Source organism: Leucoraja erinacea, chromosome 9, assembly GCF_028641065.1.
Source record: "Leucoraja erinacea ecotype New England chromosome 9, Leri_hhj_1, whole genome shotgun sequence".
In the NCBI taxonomy this organism is placed as follows: domain Eukaryota; kingdom Metazoa; phylum Chordata; class Chondrichthyes; order Rajiformes; family Rajidae; genus Leucoraja; species Leucoraja erinaceus.
In genome coordinates this window covers 31,242,877-31,265,183 of record NC_073385.1, presented here as the reverse complement: position 1 = coordinate 31,265,183, position 22,307 = coordinate 31,242,877, and the positions used below count along the sequence as shown (strand labels likewise).

Below are 22,307 nucleotides of genomic sequence, written 5' to 3'. Positions count from 1 at the left end.
CCCTTAATATCAACAAGACAAAATAGGTGGTTATCAACTTAAGGAAGCGACGGTATGACCAAACATAACCCTCTCCTCATCAACAGAGCTGCCTTATATCCATATCACCAGTTACCTAACTTGGTCCCTTAACACTGAGGCAGAGATCAAGAAAGTGCATCAGTATATTTACTTTCTTAGGCTTCTGAGAAGATTCAGCATGTCCACAAAATTTCTCTCGAACCTCCACAATGTGCTGCAGAGGTATTCAGTCAGGATACGGGCATGGCAACTGCTCTGCTTTGGACACCTGAATCTGCAAAAAGTGGTGGACACAGCTCAGTCCATCCTTCCATCCAGTACAAATGCAGGGTGGGTTGCATCAAGTAGGCTGGAAGTATCATCAAGGATGCCCTGGCCATTGCCTTTTCTCGCTTCTATTTTCTGGTGGAAAATACAGGAACTTGAAAGCCCAGTTGTCCAGATTTAACAACTGCTTCTTCCGCATTGTTATCAGATTCCTGAACGAAACTCCTCTTTCACACCCCATTCCTGGTGGTGCTGCCATGTACTCTTACTCTAACATGCAGTTATTCCATTGTTGTTGTTTTGCACTTGTCATTGTATTTACCATTACTGTATGTATACTGTTTATTCTGTGATCAAGGAATTCCATTGCACCCTGGTGTATATGACAATAAACTAATCTACAATATTAATTTTATTCTGTGGGGATAAGAATTTACACTTGCCAAATTAAATCCAACACCTCTAAAAGGATGCTACTGCCAAGCATAAGCGTCCTACTACTATTATTTCAGAATTCTACAGATACCATTTTCTCCAGTTCCATCTCCATCAAGACCTACACCCTTGCTTGCAAATCACAAAAAATGCACCATTGGTCATTTTACCACTTACCTTCCCACTGTCCAAGATTCTATCACTCAATGTAAGTGAAGAAGCAATTCATGTGTACTTATTTTAAAACACTATATTCACTACTCATGATTTGGGAAGACCAAGCACACATCTGCGGACTGCTTTGTACAACATTTCCACCGTCAGAGGTATAATTTTTCAGTTGAAATGTTAAACTTAGTCGCAGCTGCTCTATTGGAATCTACAGCATTATTCCAGCAAATGGCTTGATGTTCTGGTCAATATTTATCCCTTAAATCATTATCAATAAAAGCAAAATCAAGTATCACAAAATAAGCATGTTCATGAAGTTTGTTATAGACAAATAGTCTGCTATCATGCTTTATGGCTCTATTTAGAAGTGGCTCGAAAGTGGTTCAGAACATTGGGGTCTTCAAAAACCTTATCAAGTACAAGACTTTGCTTCAATGGAGATGGACTTCAAAAAAGAGTAACCATGTATAAATCAATAAGGATACCAGTTTAATGTATGCCGAAAATACACCAACGCAGCACATCAATAACACATTTTATAGGTGATCTCATTTTAAGAATAAATAAACTATTCACAGAAAGTCGAATAGAGATTTAACTGAAGAAGTAACCGCATTCTAATTGTTGCTATTATAAGTCCAGAAACAATTTGATTGGCTATTAAAATTATCACCGCAACTTACCGCTGAACAATGGCTTTCATTGCTTCTTTTTGCCCTCCAGTATAGTGGGAAATCAAAATATCATTTCCTGAAAGGCATGCAAATTGAAATTACACCTTTATGCAGCTACCACAGCAAATTACAAATAAAGGAATTGCTATTTTGCAACATTTGTCATCTACACTCTACCATCCAAGAGGATTGCATGATATGATTAAAATACTGCAATCATGCCTCAAGATATTTACAACAGCAAACTGTTCTCTCATTTTCTTTCCTCACTGAATAGCCTGACATTTGCTTCATAACAATTTGAACAGGTAAAATTGGAAACGGGTAATTCAGATTTGACTCCCCAAGGTAGCATCCAAGGCCTAACCACCTTCAGCTGCTTCATCAATGACCCTCTTTCCATCACAAATACAAGAATGGGGATGGTTGCTGATGATTGTGCAACATTCAATTTCAATCATAACTCTTCAGCAAATTAACTAGTTCATGCCACAGGCAACAACACCCAGAAATGTTAGGCATGGACTGATAAATGCCAAGTAACTTTATAGGACAGCAACAAAAAAAAAAACATACAGAATGACTAATTCCAAGAAGTGACAGCCTATTGAATGACTTTACTATTGTCAAGTCTTACACCATCAGTTTACTGGGGATAATTGTTGAACATAAACCTAAAACCCACTTACCTGCATCGCACTAAGGTGAGAGGCTAAATATGCTGCAACAAGTAACTTACCTCCTGATAGCTCAAAGCCTTTTCACTATCTACAAGGTGCAAGTCAATAAAGTGATTGAATACTCTCCACTTGTCTGAATAAATGTAGCTCCAACAACAATCAAGAAGCTGGACTTCAATTAGGAGAAAGCTTACTTGATTGGTTCCTAACTTTATACGAAAGTATACCAAAGCTCTCAAAAACCCTCTTCTTAAATAGCAACTCACAAAAATACTATTAACTCCCGGACAACAAGCTGCAGAATGTCCACAATTTATGGACTGTTCTGTAGTTCAGCTTATTTCACACCTGCGAAGAGACCCTGCTTTTTAGTTTTAATTTTAGAGGCACAGCGTGGAAACAGGTCCTTCGGCCCACCGAGTACGTGTTGACCAACAATCACCCCATACACTAGTTCTATCCTACACTGCAGGGACAATTTGCAGAAGCCAATTAACCTATAAACCCTTTGAATTCCGGTACAAACAAGCACCTGTAATCAGGATCGACCCCAGGTTTCTGGTGCTGTAAGACAGTAACTCGACCGCTGCGCCGCCCACCATCAAAAACATGGACTGGTTTGATGAGAGACAGGAGTTATTGAACTTCAAATGCAAAGGTCTCAAAGGAAAAGTAGCAGCTCTACATGTACCTGATTACCAAAGTCCAGCAGAAAACCAGTAACCTAAAAATATGATTGGTAGGGGTCACAACAACCTGCTGATAACTATGATATGTATGGGTTCTCAGCGCAGTTAAGGCCATTTAAAGCTCAAACATTTAAGGTAATACTCCAATGAGAGCCAAGAACGTATGAATCTATCAGACAGAGAGGCATTCGACACCAGCTGAAAGATACACTTCAACAATGGCTCTGTTTTTGATGTGAGCACCTTTGACTACATTCCTTAGCTCTTCCAGCTCTTCCAGCATTCCTTAGCTCTAGCCAGCCCTTCCTAACCAAAAAGCCAAAAAGCCCATTGACCAACTAAAAACAAGGCTTTGACAGAACATAATATCCCAGCTGAAGTTCTTAAACTTAATTATGTAGGACCCTAGTGAGATTGCATTGGGAATAATGTGTTAAGGCTTGGTCTCCCTACTCAAGGAATAATGTAATTATAATAGAGTGAATGCAGCAAGAGTTCACTGAATTGATTCCTGGCTGACCATATAGGAGAGTTTAAGCAGACAGAGATCATGGAGTTGAAAATAATAAAGAATGAACCAGCTGGGGTAACTAGAACCCAAGGAGTCAAAAAAAAGAAATTAGTCATTCCGTAAAAGGACGAGAAGAAATCTCTTTACCCAGAGAGAAGTGAATGTATGGAATTCTCTACCCTTGTGAGCTATGGACTCCATCATGCATTTTATATAAAGCATAGATTGACAGATCTTTGGATATTCTTGGAACTAAGGAAAATTGAATCATGTAAAAGATCAGCAATGCTCTACTGAATGGCACAGCAGGCACAAAACTGAATGGCCCTGAACTTTTTCTTATGTATCTTATGTTGCGGGGGGGAAACCCCAAGAAAGAATGAATAGAAATCGCCCATTTCCCTTTGAAGGTGGGTTATAAAACTAGGCATAAAATATCTTTGAAGGAACCTGACAAAAGAATTAATGCGAACTGAGAAAAATACTTTTCACTCGGAGGTACTCACAATCTAAAAGGGTTGTTGAGGCTGAAATCTTCATCACTTCTTTCAATTCAAGAGAGGGAGTGCAGAGAATTTCCAAATGGATGGAAACTAACCATTCGGAGAAACTCAGGGGTCCATTAATGTAAACCATGCATATTTGCAAAATAATTCCAAAAGCTGATAGAATATTAGCCTTTCTCTCAGGGAGTTTGCAATGCGAAAGGATAGAAGTTATACTACAGTTTTATAAAACTCACGGTAATATACTGGGTACAGAGCTACTAATGCCTGGAAGTATTTACTGACCTAATAAGAGACAGATATTAAATTATCAGATTACAATAGGACAAAATATTGATTAAAACAGGCAAGCTGAATAGACCTGGCAATAATATTCCCTTCAGTACAGAGATTAAGAGTCTAATTAAATTGTTTAGAATGGCTAAATGATTTGAAAAGATTTACTGGACTTTAATGGGGTCCAAAACACAGAAGATAAAATTAAAATGAAATGACATTTGTCACAGGGAATTTGGAGCACCTTTAATCAAAATGGTACTGCAGCCATGTCCATAGAAAATGTCAAGACTAATATCTGTAAATATTTGGACAGCTAACATTAATGATTACGCTTAAGGTGGGGTGAGTGAAGACAAAATTAAAAATAACATAACTCAATAAGTCTAACAAGCCCTAGTCCATTCCACCCTCTGCTTTCAAAATTAACAAAATATCTCAACTAATAGCATTTTTACAGTAAATAAACAGAAATGGCAGGAATGACTCTTATTCCCATGAACTAAAGTGGAACGGTATTCATGGAAAACCATGGCAAGTTATTTCAGTCTGCAACTGAAGGAGGAGAGGAAGAGAAGTTTGCATTTCATATAATAGTATTAATTTGTTAAGTGTTTAGGAATGCTAACCACAATTTGAGATTTGGAAAGCAGCTGGAATTTTTACATCAACACTGATGGGAGATACTATTGCTGTTTATGTGTTGTTCCTTATCTCCTGGAATGTAACTCCTTTGTAAATCAAGGAATACCTGCACAGTAAAATATATGTCCAATGCATGTTGTTACATTGTCAGAATAATGTTAAATCCGTTTGGAAGGATGTGTCTTAGTCATACCTTTGAGTTTGCTGCCATCTGCTGCTGCTTTTGGAAGGTCTTCCACTGTTCTATGTACATCACTTGAATTTGACCACTTTTTTAAAGAAAACGAAAAAATAAAATTCTCAAAAGACATTTCATAAATGCATCAGGCCTAAAAAACAAATCAAGACTATATATTTAAAAACTACTACTTTGCTGGGGCTGGGAGCATGTGGTGTGGTGCAAGTGAAGAGAAACTGGGAGAGAAAAGAGACGTACCAGATATTTCCTCTGTTTCCATGTTCTGCCACAATCCCCAACACATCACCCCTTCACCTTTGTTCCCCATGTCAGAGCCTTTCTTTCAATTACTGGACATATGCATAGCAGATAAACCATCACTCTTGTGCCTGTAGTTTCTGTTCGATTCACCTAGACCCCATTGAGGACATTGGACTTTGTCTGAGGCAACGATGTGCTACAATGCTGATAACTATGTTGTGAATGCTGTATCTTTCCCTTTTGCTCTATCTACTGTACTTGAGTTTGAATTGATTGTACATATGTATGGTTTATCTGATCTGTTTGGATAGCTTACAAAACAAAGCTTTGCACTATACCCCAGCCCCTCACACTCTCCCCCACCGACAAGTGCGTGCCACTGAGCAAGACTATTGCACGTAAGGCTGCCGCCCCTGACGGCATCCCCGGGCGCGTCCTCAGTGCTTGTGCTGCGCAGCTGACGGATGTCTGGATTGACATTTTCAACCTGTCACTTGCCCAAGCAGCTGTCCCCACGTGCCTCAAAACCACCTCAATCGTACCGGTGCCAAAACACTCCACTGCAGCGAGCCTCAACGACTTCCGCCCAGTTGCACATACCCCCATCATCACTAAGTGTTTCGAGAGGTTGGTCCTGGCACACCTCAAAGGCTGCCTACCTCCCACACTGGACCCCCACCAGTTCGCCTACCGCCAGAACAGGAGTACGGAGGATGCCATCTCCATGGCACTTCACTCCGCCCTCTCCCACCTCAACAACAGAGACACCTATGTGAGAATGCTGTTCATCGACTTCAGCTCAGCATTCAACACCATCATCCAAACTGATCACCAAACTCAACGACCTGGGCATCAACCCCTCCCTCTGTAACTGGATATTGGACTTTCTATCCAACAGACCCCAGTCTGTTAGGTTAGACAACCACATCTCCTTAACCCTCACCCTGAACACCGGCGTTCCACAGGGTTGTGTGCTGAGCCCTCTCCTCTACTCCCTCTTCACCTACGACTGCACACCTGTACATGGTTCCAACACCATTATCAAGTTTGCAGATGACACAATGGCGATTGGCCTCATCAGCGACATCGATGAGTCAGCCTACAAGGAGGAGGTCCAGCTCCTAACATCATGGTGCGCCGACAACAACCTGGCCCTTAACACCAAGAAGACCAAGGAGCTCATTGTGGACTACAGAAAGACTAAGGGTGGCACACACACCCCCATCCATACCAATGGGATGGAGGTGGAGCGTGTTGCCAGCTTTGGATTTCTGCGTATCCACATCTCTGGAGACCTCTCTTGGACCCACAATACCTCAACTCTGATCAAGAAGGCTCACCAGCGTCTCTTCTTCCGGAGACTAAAGAATGTCTATCTGTCTCCTCAGATTCTGGTGAACGTCTACCGCTGCACCATCGAGAGCATCCTTTCTAACTGTATCACAGTATGGTACGGCAACTGCTCTGTCTCCAATCAGAAAACACTGCAGAGGGTGGTGAAAACTGCCCGACGCATCACCGGTTCCTCACCACTTCCCTCCATTGAATCTGTCCAGAGCAAGCGATGTCTGCGAAGGGCGCGCAGCATCGTCAAGAACTGCTCTCAGTCTCCTCCCATCTAGGAGGCGCTACAGGTCTCTCCGTTCCCAGACCAGCAGGTTCAGGAACAGCTTCTTCCCTGCGGCTGTCACCCTACTTAACTCTGTACCTTGGTGATTGCCAGCCAGCCACCACCCCCCCCCCCCCCCCCCCCCCCCCCCGAACATTGCACTGATAGATAGATAGATAGATAGATAGATAGATAGATAGATAGATAGATAGATAGATAGATAGATTCTACCTCTGTTTATACTGTGTACATCCATCCACAACGTACTTAATGCTTACTGCACTAATACTTCTGTCTGTACTACATATATCCCATCCAGTGTATCCATACTACAATGTCCCACCGTACACATATTTCCCCACCTATAGTGTACCCTTATCTATAGACTACTGTATATATCCTCCTCTTACTGCCTATGCTGCTCAACTGCACTTTCTTAGATATTATTCCACCACATGCACTGTTTTTGCACTTCTGGTTAGATGCTAACTGCATTTTGTTGTCTCTGTACAATGACAATAAAGATGAATTTAATCTAAATGTGACAATAATAAACTTAGATTTAAGTTTAAATTTAAGTTTCATGAAGCCAGCAATTTTCAGTGCAAAAAAACAAAAAAATTAAATCCCAAGCCATAGAATGCGACATAAATGTTTTTTTTTTAAACATTGTGCAACCTACTTAGATAGGTAATGATTTTACTTAATTTGTTGATACATGGAAGACCGATTTCAACATTGCAAGATAAGACCTAGCAAACATAGGCACCTAAAAGCTACTTGCAGGTAGATCTACTTCACAAAGTGGGAGCTATTCACAATAATGAGATTTCAGGAAGCAGATGGGCTCTTTGGTAGTATAGAAGATATAGACGGGTACATAAAATAAGTTAGGAAGACAAAGAGAGGACAAAATATCACTAGTGGGCATTATTAAGGAAAATATCAAAACATTTTAGAAATATATTAACTTCAAATGGATAGCCAGGGAAACAGTAAAACTGAGCTAAACAGTGAGGGAAGTAGGGTCAGCAAATTGGAAGTGTAAGGATGGAGTTAAAGGCAAAGAGAATACAGGAAATGTACAGAAGTCTTCCAAATTAATGGACAGAAAGTTTAAGAAGGGATAAGAGTAATGTTGCGTGAAATTGTGACCGGTGTGAGAAGTAAGGTGAATACCAAATTAAAGGTGTTGTATTTGAATCCGCGTAGTATAAGAAACAAAGTGGATGAGCTTGTAGCACAGTTAAAGATTGGTCGGTATGATGCTGTGGGAATTACAGAGACGTGGCTGCAAGAGGATAGGAGCTGGGAACTAAATATTAGGGGTTATACGTCATATCGGAATGACAGGAAGGTGGGCAGAGGGCGCGGGGTAGGTCTGTTGGTCAGGACTTAAATTCAGTCCTTAGTGAGGGGTGACAGGATCTGAAAATGTAGCAATTGTGGATAGAGCTGAGAAATTATAAGGGTAAAAAAACCCTAATGGGAGTTATTTACAGCCCCCCAAACAGTAGCCAGGATATAGGGTTCAAGTTACATCAGGAAATAAAATTGGCATGTAAAAAAGGAAATGCTACGGTGGTCATGGGAGATTTCAATAGGCAGGTAGACTGGGAAATCAGGTTGGTACTGGACCCCAAGAAAGGGAATTTGTAGTGCCCTTTGAGACTGATTCATAGAGCAGCTTGTCGTGGAGCTGAGGCAATTTTGGATTTAGTGTTATGTAATGAACCGGATTTGATAAGGGAACTCAAGGTATAGGAGCCATTAGGAGGTAGCGACCATAATCTGATAGGTTTACAAGGTTAATTCCCGGGATGGCGGGACTGTCAGATACTGAGAGAATGGAGCAGCTGGGCTCGTACACTCTGGAGTTTAGAAGGATGAGAGGTAATCACATTGAAACATATAAGATTGCTTGGACACGCTAGAGGCAGGAAACATGTTCCCGATGTTGGGGGAGTCCAGAACCAGGGGCCACAGTTTAAGAATAAGGAGTAAGCTATTTAGAACAGAGACGATGAAACACTTTTTCTCACAGAGAGTGGTGAGTCTGTGGAATTCTCTGCCTCAGAGTGCAGTGGAGGCAGGTTCTCTGTATACTTTCAAGAGAGAGCTACATAGGGCTCTTAAATATAGCGTAGTCGGGGGATATGGGGAGAAGGCAGGAACGGGATACTGATTGGGGATGATCGGCCATGATCACACTGAATGGCCGTGCTGGCTCGAAGGACTGAATGGCCTACTCCTGCGCCTATTGTCTATTGTCTATTGATATTTTTAAGGCAGAGATAGATAGATAGATTCTTGATTAGTACAGGTGTCAGAGGTTATGGGGAGAAAACAGGAGAATGGGGTTAAGAGGGAGAGATAGATCAGCCATGATTGAATGGCGGAGTAGATTTGATGGGCCAAATGGCCTAATTCTACTCCTATTCCTTGAGTCAGGGCCAAAGCGGCAATCTATACAAGTAGCCAGAAGATTTAAATTGATATTTCTCATCTGTTTTTACAAAAAAATATTGTCATTGGATATTTCATGAAGGGGACAAGGATATTCTAGAATATATAATAAGGTGGTATTAAAAGTCCTAGCAAGATTAAGTGTAGATAAATCCTCAGCAACTGGCTGGAGTTTTTGCCTCTCAATACTGAGGTCAATATTACACCACCATCAAGAAGCACCATCATCCCAGTGCCAAAGAAAAGCAATACCTCGTACCTACATGAATACCGTCCTGTGGCCTCGACATCCACCATCATGAAATGTTTTGAGATGCTAGTTATGGAACGCATTAAATCCAGTCTACCCAGCGGCCTTGACCCTCTGCAGTTCACCTACCACCATAACAGGTCCATCGACGCCATCGCCCTAGCCCTACACGCATCCATAGAAAAACTGGCTAAGAGAGACACCTACGTCAGACTCCTATTCCCAGGAGTCAATATCACCAACAACTTCTCCTGGACCACCCATATTGAAGCAGCGACCAAGAAAGCACACCAAAGCCTCTACTTCCTTAGAAGGCTGAGGATGTTTGACATGCCCCCTACAACTCTCACCAGCTTCTAAAGATGCACCATAGGAAACATTTTTATCAGGATGCACCACAGCTTGGTTTTGGAACAGCTCCAAGACCGCAAGAAATTGCAGCGAATTGTGGACGCAGCCCAGACCATCGCACAACCCAACCTCCCTTCTATTGAAGATGGACACAAAAAGCTGGAGTAACTCAGCAGGTCAGACAGCATCTCTGGAGAAAAGGAATAGGTGACGTTTCGGGTCGAGACCCTTCTGCAGACCTGATCCGCTGAGTTAATCAGCTTTTTGTATCTATCTTCAGTTTAAACCAGCATCTGCAGTTCCTTCCTACACATTTTGTCTGCTCCACTGCAAAATCTCAAGGTATGCCTACTTTGAAGAAGTTCTCCTCCTCTGACGAGAGTTCTACAACATCCTCTCTCGCGGCTCCCCTTGTGCTGTCTAACCCGCTGAGTTATTCCTGCTTTATGTGTCTATCTTTGGTTTAAACCAGCATCTGCAGTTCCTTCCTACACACCTCCCTTCTATCGACTCCATTTAAATCTCACTCTGCCTCAGCAAGGCCAGCAGCATAATCAAGGACGAGTCGCACCCTGGCCACTCCCTCTTCTCCCCTCTCCAAATCAGGCAAAAGGTATAAAAGTGTGATATACGCACACCGCCAGATTCAGGGACAGTTTCTTCCCAGCTGATATCAGGCGACTGAATCATCGCACCACAACCAGAGAGCAGTGCTGAACTACTATCATAAGATCATGTGATAGGATTAGAATTAGGCCATTTGGCCCATCAAGTCTACTCCGTCATTCAATCGTGGCTGATCTAACTCTCCCTCCTAACCCCATTCTCCTGCCTTCTCCCCTTAACCTCTGACACCCATACTAATCAAGAATCTATCTTTCTCTGCCTTAAATATATCCACTGACTTTGCCTCCACATCCTCTGTGGCAAAGAATTCCAGATTCACCATCCTCTGACTAATGAAATTCCTCCTCATCTCCTTCCCAAAAGAACATTATTTAATTCTGAGGCTATGACATCTAGTCCTAGACTCTCCCACTGGTGGAAACATCCTCTCCACATCCACTCTATCCAAGCCTTTCACTATTTACCTCTTTGGTGACCCTCGGACTTTCCTTAATTGGACTTTGCTGGCTTTACCTTGCACTAAATGTTATTCTCTTATCATGTATCTATACACTGTAAATGGCTTGTTTGTAATCATGTGTTGTCCTTCTGCTGACATAGCATGCAACAAAAGCTTTTCCCTGTACGTACACGTGACAATAATAAAATAAACTAAACCATGAAAACGTACACCAATGGGCACCAAGAAAACTAAGGTAATGTGTCTCAATGATTTCTGACGGTGGCACTAAAGTCCACGGTAATCAAGTACTTTGAGAGATTGGTTATGGTGCAGAGTAACTCCTACCTTAACAAGAACCTGAACCCACTAGAATTTGAATACCCCAACACAAAAACAGAGGATGCAATCTCACAGGCTCTCCACTCCACACTGGACCACTTGAACAATGGTCAAGAGTCAAGAGTGTTTTATTGTCATATCACATGCGTTCATATCATCGGTGCTCCGCTCCCTGCCATGGCTGTCCTTCACCGCACACGGTGTCCGAGACGGGCTGGCAAAATCATTAAGGAAACCTCACACCCCAACCATGGACTGTTTGCCCTCCTCCCATCAGGGAGGCGGTACAGGTGCCTCCGGTCTCGCACCAGCAGGCTAAAGAACAGCTTCTTCCAAAGCACCATTGCCCTGCTGAACTCACAGGCCCGGCGCTAGCCCCCCCCCCCTTCTCATCGTTTATATAATTTATAGTTAAGCTCTTATTCACCAGAATATAGCACGTCAATCTTTTGCAACTTAACAACTATCTGTATATATGTATATGCCTATGTACATACACCAATATATCCTCATTTATATATATTGTCTTAACCAGCACTTTACTACTCTGCACTCTGGTTAGATGCAAAACTGCATTTTGTTGTACCTGTACTTGTACCATGTGCAATGACAATTAAGTTGAATCTAATCTAATGTAATCGACAGCTCCGTGTTCAACAGCACCATCCCCTCCAAACTGGTTACCAAGCTTTCTGTGCATCCTTCTGCAAATGGTTCCTCGACTTACTCATCAACAGATCACAATCTGTACGAATCGGTAACAATTATCCTCCTCGATAACCATCAGCACAGGGTGTTCAACCCCCTGCTCTACACTATATTCATGACAGTGTAGCCGGATACAATTCCATCTTCAAATTCACCGATTATACCACTGTTATTGGACAAAATACAAATGATGGTGAGTCGGAGTATAGGAGATTGATTAACTGACTGAATGGTGCTAGAACAATAACATTGCTCTCAATGTCAGTAAAACCAAGGAACTTATTGTTGACTTTGGAAGAGGAACACCAAGGGTCCACAAACCTTCAAATGCCATGGGATGCATATCTCTGAAGATCTGTCTTGGACCCAGCACAATGATGCAATCATAAAGGATGCCCATCAACACCTCTACTTCCCCAGAAGATTAAGAAGATTGGATGTTAGTGAAGACTCTCTTGAACGTGTGCAGCAGAGAGCATATTGAATGGGTGCATCACGGCCTGGTTTGGCAACTCGAACACCAGGGCAAGGTGGCAAAGTAAATCCAATATCACTTTTTTAATTGGAGGCAGAGCGTGATTGTGGAGAGTTGCTTATGTGACTGTGACTGATGGTGCACCCCTGGAAATGGTACTGGGAGCCTAATATGAGGGTTCAAATGCAGGGACCCTAAATATTAGTAAGTTTGCAGATTACATGAAAATTGGTAGTGTTAATAATGAAAAGAATAGTTTTAAACTACTGGATAATAGTGATATGGGCAGGGGAATGAAAGGTGACATTTTATTGAGCAAAACAAAGTGCTGGAGGAACTCAGCAGGTCAGGGAGCATTTGTAGAGAGAATGGACAGACAACGTTTTGGTTTGAGCCTGTCAGACTTATGGAGTAGGGGAGAGAAATTACAATTAAATTGACTATTGACTATTGAAAGCTGGAAAAAGAGGTGGGGCAGGGTAACTGCTGGGGACGCCTGGTAAATAATAGGTGAATACATGCGAGTGGGGTTTGATTGGCAGATGGGTGGAGTAAGTGACAAAGGCGAGAGGTGAAAAGGAGACAAAAGCGTGTCAGATAAAGAGAGAAGATACAAGACACAAGATACATTTATTTGTCACGTGTACCAATTGGTACAGTGAAATGTGTGGTCGCCATACAGCCATATAAATAATAAAGAGCACATAACACGATAGGCTTTAACACAGACATCTTCACACAGCGGGATCAAAGTTCCCACTGTGAGGGAAGGCTCCAGAATTCAGTCATCCTCCTCTGTTGTCCTCCCGTGGTCGGAGGGGTCCCGAACCCGCGCTGTCGCCGCTAGGTGCGGCCCGATGTTCAGGCTCGCTCACCGGGGTGACGGAAGTCCGACGTAGGGACTGGAGGACGTCCTCCGCGGCTTGGGCATCCTAGTCGGTCACCTCCTACCGAAGTCCGCGGCTCCTGAAGTCCACAGGCCACTCCGGGCAGAGATGCAACGCTGGCAGCCCTCGGCAAAGGGCCCCAGGACTTTGCGACGTTAAAGTCAGCGCCAGCCGCGCTGGGAGCTCTCCAAACCCCATTCTTGGTCTTGCTGAGACATTCAATATGATCATGGCTGATCATCCAACTCAGTATCCTGTGCCTGCCTTCTCTCCATACCCCCTGATCCCTTTAGCCACAAGGGCCACATCTACCTCCGTTTTAAATATAGCCAATGAACTGGCCTCAACTACATTCTGTGGCAGAGAATTCCAGAGATTCACCACTCTCTGTGTAAAAAATGTTTTTCGCATCTCAGTCCTAAAAGATTTTCCCTTTATCCTTAAACTGTGACACCTTGTTCTGGACTTCCCCAACATCGGGAACAATCTTCCTGCATCTAGCCTGTCCAACCCCTTAAGAATTTTGTACGTTTCTATAAGATCCCCCCTCAATCTTCTAAATTCTAGCGAGTACAAGCCGAGTCTATCCAGTCTTTCTTCATATGAAAGTTCTGACATCTCAGGAATCAGTCTGGTGAACCTTCTCTGTACTCCCTCTATGACAAGAATGTCCTTCCTCAGATTAGGAGACCAAAACTGTACGCAATACTCTAGGTGTGGTCTCACCAAGACATTGTACAACTGCAGTAGAACCTCCCTGCTCCTATACTCAAATCCTTTTTTGTTATGAATGTTAACATACCATACGCTTTCTTCACTGCCTGCTGCACCTGCATGCCTACTTTCAATGACTGGTGTACCATGACACCCAGGTCTCGTTGCATCTTCCCTTTTCCTAATCGGCCACCATTCAGATAATAGTCTACTTTCCTGTTTTGCCACCAAAGTGGATAACCTCACATTTATCCACATTATACTGCATCTGCCATGCATTTGCCCACTCATCCAGCCTATCCAAGTCACCTTGCAGCCTCATAGCATCCTTCTCACAGCTAACACTGCCCCCCAGCTTCGTGTCATCCGCAAACTTGGAGATGTTGCATTCAATTCCCTTGTCCAAATCATTAATATATATTGTAAATAGCTGGGGTCCCAGCACTGAGCCTTGCGGTACCCCACTAGTCACTGCCTGCCATTCTGAAAAGGACCCGTTGACTCCTACTCTTTGCTTCCTGTCTACCAGCCAGTTCTCTATCCACATCAATACTGAACCCCCAACACCATGTGCTTTAAGTTTGTATACTAATCTCTTATGTGGGACCTTGTCGAAAGTCTTCTGAAAGTCCAGATATAACACATCCACTGGTTCTCCCTTATCCACTCTGCTAGTTACATGCTCGAAAAATTCTATGATTCGTCAGACATGATTTTCCTGTCATAAATCCATGCTGAATTTGTCCAATGATTTCACCACTTTCCAATTGTGCTGCTATCCCATCTTTAATAACTGACTCTAGCAGTTACCGATGTTAGACTAACTGGTCTGTAATTCCCCGTTTTCTCTCTCCCTCCCTTTTGAAAAAGTGGGGTTACATTAGCTGCCCTCCAATCCTCAGGAACTACTACAGAATCAGCGGTCCAGCACTCCGGAGCTCCAAACGGCGATCCCAGGTAAGCATCCGCCCGCTCTGCGATGTATCCAGCGCTGCGCCGCCGCCGCTGAAGCTCTGGTCCGGGTCCCCAGCAGGAAAGGCCGCTCCAATCCAGATGGTAGGCCACGAGGAGGGGGGCGAGGACATGACTCGGAAGGTAGTCGCATCCTCGCCAGGAGGCGACTGGGAAACGGTTTCCCCCTTACCCTACCCCCTCCCCCACATAGAAAAACTAAAGATACTAAAGAAACATACTTTAAAACTACCTAAAAATAACAAATTAAAAATTTTAAAAAGAGAAAAACAAACAGACTGCAGGAAGAGGCTGCCTTCAATGCGGCACCCCGAGCGAGAAGAGGAGTGAAATGTAAAGCCTCACTGTATGGAGGCTTTACACTTCACTCATCCAATAGATACAGAGGTTGATGGGGTGAAAGGTGAGGACCAAGGGAACTCTTTTCATCTTCCATCTGGAGGAGGAGTAGGAAGAGCAGAATTGTGAGACACAGAGGGGACGTGGGTGAGAGCTCATCCCACAACTGCAAGGCGAAACCACATTTATTGAAGAAAGGCAACATCTCACATGTCCTAGAAGCAAAAGTCCCATCAGACGCAATGGAGACGGAGAAATTAGAAGAAGGGATGGCTTCTTTGCAAGAAGCAGGATGGGAGGTGTATAGGAAGGAACTGCAGATGCTAGTTTAAACCAAAGATAGACACAAAATCCTGAAGTAACTCAGCGGGACAGGCAGCATCACTGGATAGAAGGAATGGGAGACGTTTCGGGCCGAGATCATTTTTCACATTCTGAAGAAGGGTCTCGACTTGAAACGTCACCCATTCCTTCTATCCAGAGATGCTGTCTGGCCCGCTGAGTTAATCCAGTATTTTGCGTCTATCTCTGGGAGGAGGTGTAGTCAAGTTATTTTGGAATGAACAGGAGTATTCATAGTTTTAACAATTTTTTTTAACTGCAAACTAAACGTATAATCTCATATAAATTCTAGCACAAAGACTATTTATTTAGGATGGACAAGTTGGACCAAAGGGCTTGTTTCCATGACTCCACAGGGAATTCTGTTATAATGCAATAGTTGCGTTATGGCTACAATGGCTAAGTTTATTTTTATTACTGCAAACTAAATATACTGAAGATTGTATGTTACGTTGTTTAATAGAATGTAATTGCATAAATGTCAACAGGAACGATTGCTTGTCAATTTCGGTGGCCACCCACAGTAATAAGAACAGCAGTATTCTGAAGAAAAAATGGTGTTCGATAACTGCAAGAAGGATATGTGGAATCATTTTCCCCCCTTATACTGTTTAAATCCATGACAGGTTTTTGTTTCCAAATTAACTTTTAAATGGTTCACTTATTCCCAGTTGCATTATAACCAATTAGGCCCGACTAATGCAAATTACGTTCCTTAATTCATAACATCGCATTCTATTCAACACATATTATGGAAACACACATTATAGGAAAACTACCTGTGTTTCCACTTTCATATTATCTCCTACCACTGCCTCTGCCCTACTTTTGTCACTTCCAGATTTCACTGCTCTACTGTTCTTCTGGCCAGCCATCAATCCCTACATTCTAAAACATTAGCTCATCAGCTCACTAAAAAGCATCTTTCCATATCCTATTGGACACAAAGTTGCACAATCATCACCCATCTTTGTTCACCTATATTAGCTCATGGTATTTCAACAATTTCTATTGATCTGTTTGAATCTTTCATGATCCCACACAGGTTCACTCTTGCCACTTGCTCACACTGCCCTCTGTACTGACTGCATCATTGTGTATTCACTATATCTTAATGTCTAAAATTACTTCCTAGAACTTTCTGCCATTTTATCCTCCGATGAAATACATCTGAAAACCCAATTTGTGATCACCGTTCTGGACATCTGCTCTGAAATCTACTTATGTAACCCAATATTGACACCAAACTAAAGATGTTTAAAAAAAAGCAAGTTGCCTTTGTTATCAGTCTAAAATGAAATGGTGTGTTGGAAAGAACTGCAGACGCTGATTTAAATCAAAGATAGACACAAAATGCTGGAGTAACTCAGCGGGACAGGCAGCATCATTGAAGAGAAGGAATGGGTGACGTGTTGGGTCGAGAAACTTCTTCAGACGTCCAACAGAAATGAAACAGTACACTTTCATAAATTTGACTAAAATTAGCAAAAATTTTCATTTCAGGAATGCGCTGTAGAGGATTTAAGTTTATAAAGCCTTTCTGACAATTGTAAAGTAGCTCTCAATGCATTGATAATAAAATAAAGCATTGTTTACCCATAGTGGTAACTTGTAATGGTCACATCTGCCTTCCTTTTGTGCTCCCTGCCCAGTTGATTTTGTTCTGGCCAAATCATGCACTGAAATCAAATAATTGTAAAAAAGGTTATGTGCAACCTTCACACGAGAACCACAAAGTTTACATTTAATCAAAAATAAACAATTTCCAAAAAATTCAAGTGCAGGGAATAGGCTTTCAAAAGTACTCACGTTTTTTTTTTCTTCTTCAGCCAAGATATATTACATATCTAACAAAAGCATATAATTCCACCACATGCCAAATGATGTATTCAAAAAACTAAGTTGCAGTAAAAGACCACATCTTAAATAATGTGTAAGAAAGAACTGCATATACTGGTTTAAATCAAAGGTAGACACAAAATGCTGGAGTAACTGAGTGGGGCAGGCAGTATCTCTGGAGCGAAGGAATGGGTGATGTTTCGTGTCTAGCCCCTTCTTCAGACGTTTCCCATTCCTCTCTCCAGAGATGCTGCCTGTCCCGCTGAGTTACTCCAGCATTTTGTGTCTACATCTTAAATAATGCTTGCCAATGTAGAAATTGCTATAAAACATCCAGAACTTCTTATAATTTATTTTCTTGTATAGTACAAAAGTTTATCTTGAAGTTAAATGGAATATTCAGGATGCAGACAGACGAGCTGAGTTTCACACTGTTCCTTATCAGTGCCAAGAAATATGTTTTATTCTGTGGAGCAAAGACAGTAATTTAGTCTGGTGGTTCAGTCTGAAAATTTAATTAGTTGAGGAGCCAGGTGGGAATGAAATAGAGCTTGGGATTACACAAGTGCATGTTGAAACTGTTGTTGAGTTTTCAGATGAGGTTGTGGGGGCTTCTAAGAGGTGGGAAGATGTGGGAGAAACTTACTATTACTCCTTGGATGACAGCAATAATGCTGCATGGATGAGAAGTGAAACTATTGCAGGTAATCTTGTGTTGGTAAGAGTGGAAGAAGAATGTGCTTCCATTCCATTGGCCAATAGAAGCGATGATTAAAGGAATGGTATTGTCAAACATCACCAATTTCACCATTGTTCAAGAACTTATTGTGATTTTAATTGAAGTTACCTTGTGCTACAAGAATACCCAATACTCTTGGGGAAATAATATATCAAGAGTAGGAGCTACCTCACAGAATAAAAATAAAGAGAACTATTTAGGCAGCCTGATTTCAGAATAGACAAGAATGAATTTACATATTTTTGATCAAAAGGTGATGTTTTTCAACATGGTGACGTTAGTATCAATGGGGATCTAAATAGATTACAGGATCCATGCACATGCAGATTACCAATAAAGAAGTAGTTACAAAAACATCAAAATAACTGATGGAATATTAGCTTTAAATAGAGGTCTAAAATATAAAACAGTGAACATCAGGTAATCTCTAGCTTGCATGATTTTTCTACTTAGAGCACATCACAACTATCTCAGAGAATTCTAACATTTTTCAATCAGAAACTAAGTTATTTCACAAGCCAAGAGTGCGAAAAGATATGGAGTGAAGGTAGATGGGACTAGTTTAACTTGACATCATTACTGGCACAGACATAAAGTGAGCAGGTGATGTTAAGATGCAGAATAGCCATAAGCTTGAGGGACTATTGTGTCATTAATGAGCTCATGGCTTTTATAAGGTACTAGACCAATTGGGACCTGTTCGCTCCTTTTGGTTCATTTGCTCCTTTTACCCCATACCCGACCTATCCACTCATGCATAGCCCCCAACTGACAGGCACGTCTAGAGAGGGAGAGGGAGTAGCGAGAGAAGGGGCAGAGACACAAAGAGGGGGGCAGAGAGAGAGAGGAAGAGAGAGGGAGCGATAGAGGCAGAGATAGAGAGAGAGGCAGGGAGAGAGAGAGAGGCAGGGAGAGAGAGGCAGGGAGAGAGAGAGGCAGGGAGAGAGAGAGAGAGAGAGAGAGGCAGGGAGAGAGAGAGAGATGGGCAGAGAGAGAGATGGGCAGAGAGAGGACAGCGAGAGATGGGCAGAGAGAGATGGGCAGAGAGAGATGGGCAGAGAGAGGGGGCAGAGAGAGAGGGGGGCAGAGAGAGAGGGGGGCAGAGAGAGAGGGGGGCAGAGAGAGGGGGGGGGCAGAGAGGGGGGGCAGAGAGAGAGGGGGAGCAGAGAGAGGGGGGCAGAGAGAGAGGGGTAGGAGGGGGGGGAGAGGGGTAGGAGGGAGAGAAGGGGAGACGAGATGGGGGTGGAGAGGAGAAGGGGGACAGGAGATAAGGGGGAGAGGAGATGGGGGGAGAGGTGAAGGGGGGGGGGGAGAGGAGAAGGTAGGGGAAGGGAGGAGGAGGGGGAAGAGGTGGGGGGGGGGAGAGGACGAGGGGGGGGAGAGAGGAGGGGGAGCGGGGAGTAGGCAACGGTGCACGCGTCAACCAAAAGACTGCGTGCTCAGCGGCTTCAATCCAGAGCCCGGCGGGCAGGGCGGTTGGGCTGCGGGCGGCGACCAAATGACTGCGAGTTGGGGGGGGGTGGCTGACGTAACCCACAGCGAGATTATACACACACACAAACCCACACACATCCAAGATCAAAGTTTTATAAGTATAGAGATGACAGTCTAAGGGGGATGGACGAAGCCTTCCATGCACTTGAGATGATACTTGGTCATCTCTAAGATAGAAGACATAAAAATGTGAGCAGGTCAAGCTCTGGGGAAGCAATGGACAGATGTTTCAGGTCAGGACCCTGCTTCAGACTGATTTCGACCCTAAACATTACTGTCTATTGATTGTTATTGCAATCAATAACCTACGCACTTCGGTTACGATTATGAATGTCTTAAATTAAAACTCGCCAGTTCAAAACTTTAAAAACTCCGACATGACACCACTGCAGTATTCGGCTCCCAAGAACCGTTTGCAAATCAGAAATCTAATTGCGAACCAAGTTCCCACCCAGCGAATGCCTGGAGCCCTGCAGCAACTGTCAAATATCCCGCTGGTTTCCCAAACATTCACTCTGATGGGGGACTAGCAGTGGAATGATTAAAATGTAAAAGACCATGATTAAATGGCAGAGCAAACTTGATGGAATGGCTCAATTCTGCACCTATAACATACGAACATGTTAGGGCATAGTTTTAAGGTGAGATGCATTTAGAACGGAGACGAGTAAACACTTTTTCTCACAGAGAGTGGTGAGTGTGGAATTCTCTGCCTCAGAGGGCGGTGGAGGCAGGTTCTCTGGATGTTTTCAAGAGAGAGCTAGATGGGGCTCTTAAAAATAGCGCGTCAGGGGATATTGGGAGAAGGCAGGAATGGGGTACTGATTGGGGATGATTAGCCATGATCACATTGAATGGCGGTGCTAGCTCGAAGGGCCAAATGGCCTACTCCTGCACCTATTGTCTATTGTCAAAGTGTAAATAAAGATGTGTGAAGCAAGCCCTTTTTAAAGAGGAGAATGAAGACTGCCTGGAACAGGCTGCCATGGCAGTGGTGGAGGCATATACGATAGTGGCGTTTAAGGGGCTTTTAAATGACACATGAATATACAGGGCTGGAGGAATATGAATCACATGCAGGCAGAGGAGATTAGTTTAACTTGGCCTCATGTACTGCATAGACATTGCGGGGCAAAGGCCCTGTTCCTGTACTGTATGTTCCATCTCAGCAGTTTGATAGCAAAGTGATGTATGAAATCCACCCCAAACGTTCGGGTTGTCCATAACTCGGGCATTTGCAAGCTAATGACAACCTGTAGAGACTAAGGAACGACAGATATTGGAATCTTGAATCTGCGAGTCACACACCATCTGCGAAGGGAATGGATTAGTGATGTTTCATAGAAAATAGAAATAATAATAATAATAATAATAATCTTATTTATATAGCACATTTTCAGTCAACTTGCATTGACCCCAAAGTGCTTCACATAATTACATTACATTACACACAGGCAAAGGTGGGTGAAGTGTCTTGCCCCAACGACACAACGACAGTATGCACTCCAAGCGGGATTCGAACCGATTACCTTCCGGTTGCCAGCCGAACACTTAGCCCATTGTGCCATAGAAACATAGAAAATAGGTGCAGGAGGCCATTCGGCTCTTCGAGCCAGCACCGCCAGTTTCAGGCCAGTATCCTTCCAGTCTGCAACATAACATCCATAGAAGTCCCAGCCCAAAACGTCGCGTGTGCATTCCCTGCCCGGAAGCTGCCTGACCCGATGACTTCCACCAGCATGTTATATTTTACTAGAGAATCTGTACTTGTACATTTCATTGCACCCCCTGGAAACCATTCACCGGGATCCTGTTCGATGTTTAACGTTGCACCAAAGTTATAGAATTCCTAACACAAATCGAAACACAGGTGAAGAATATTCATTCACCTCGTGAAGATGCTCCTGCTGACACATCGGGTGCCAGTATTTTACACGGTCGTCTGTTGGCCGGCAAAGCGGGCGGGATGTAAACAGAGTCGTCCGCCCGACGTGGAGAGAGAACTTGGCGCAGATTCTCCCCCGATGTCGGGGCTCTGTCCGAGGTCCGAAGAGGGGAGAGGTGGTCGATCTCCCGCACTGAGGGCTCCATTTGCCCTCGGCAGCTGCCACCACCTCCTGGACGACAAAGAGTAGCACCAACCAACCAACCAGCCAGCAGCCCGGTGCCGTGTCTCGCCGCCTTCTTCCCGCTCCTCAAAGTTTATTTAAACCACGACACTTTCCAAACGATTAGCGTCCAGAAACATATTTTCTCCTGCGGGGTGAAAGTAAAAGGTCGATGCTTGTTTGGAGGAGGAAGCGGTCCACTCAGCTTTGCTTTGCTAGCTACCGACTGCCGGCTGTGAGTCCCCGCCGCGCGCGCACGCTCCCGCGCCCAACGGTCAACCCGCTGGGTCGC

At 43.4% G+C, this 22,307-nt stretch overlaps 1 protein-coding gene across 3 annotated transcripts in view; it reads right to left on the bottom strand.

Moving 5' to 3' along the window:
• kiaa0586 (KIAA0586 ortholog) overlaps positions 1-22,307 on the bottom strand; it is a 378,726-nt gene that overhangs the window by 356,189 nt on the left and 230 nt on the right. For 2 of the 3 annotated variants that reach the window (XM_055640493.1, XM_055640494.1), the window contains exons 1-4: positions 21,797-22,254; positions 17,432-17,514; positions 5,069-5,144; positions 1,578-1,644 (exon numbers count right to left, since the gene is read on the bottom strand). In XM_055640493.1, coding sequence (XP_055496468.1) covers positions 1,578-1,644; positions 5,069-5,144; positions 17,432-17,514; positions 21,797-21,998 — 428 coding nt within the window. In that variant the 5' untranslated portion in view covers positions 21,999-22,254. Of the gene's footprint in view, positions 1-1,577; positions 1,645-5,068; positions 5,145-17,431; positions 17,515-21,796; positions 22,255-22,307 lie in introns of those variants that run through there. The other variant, XM_055640495.1, reaches the window with a different exon arrangement.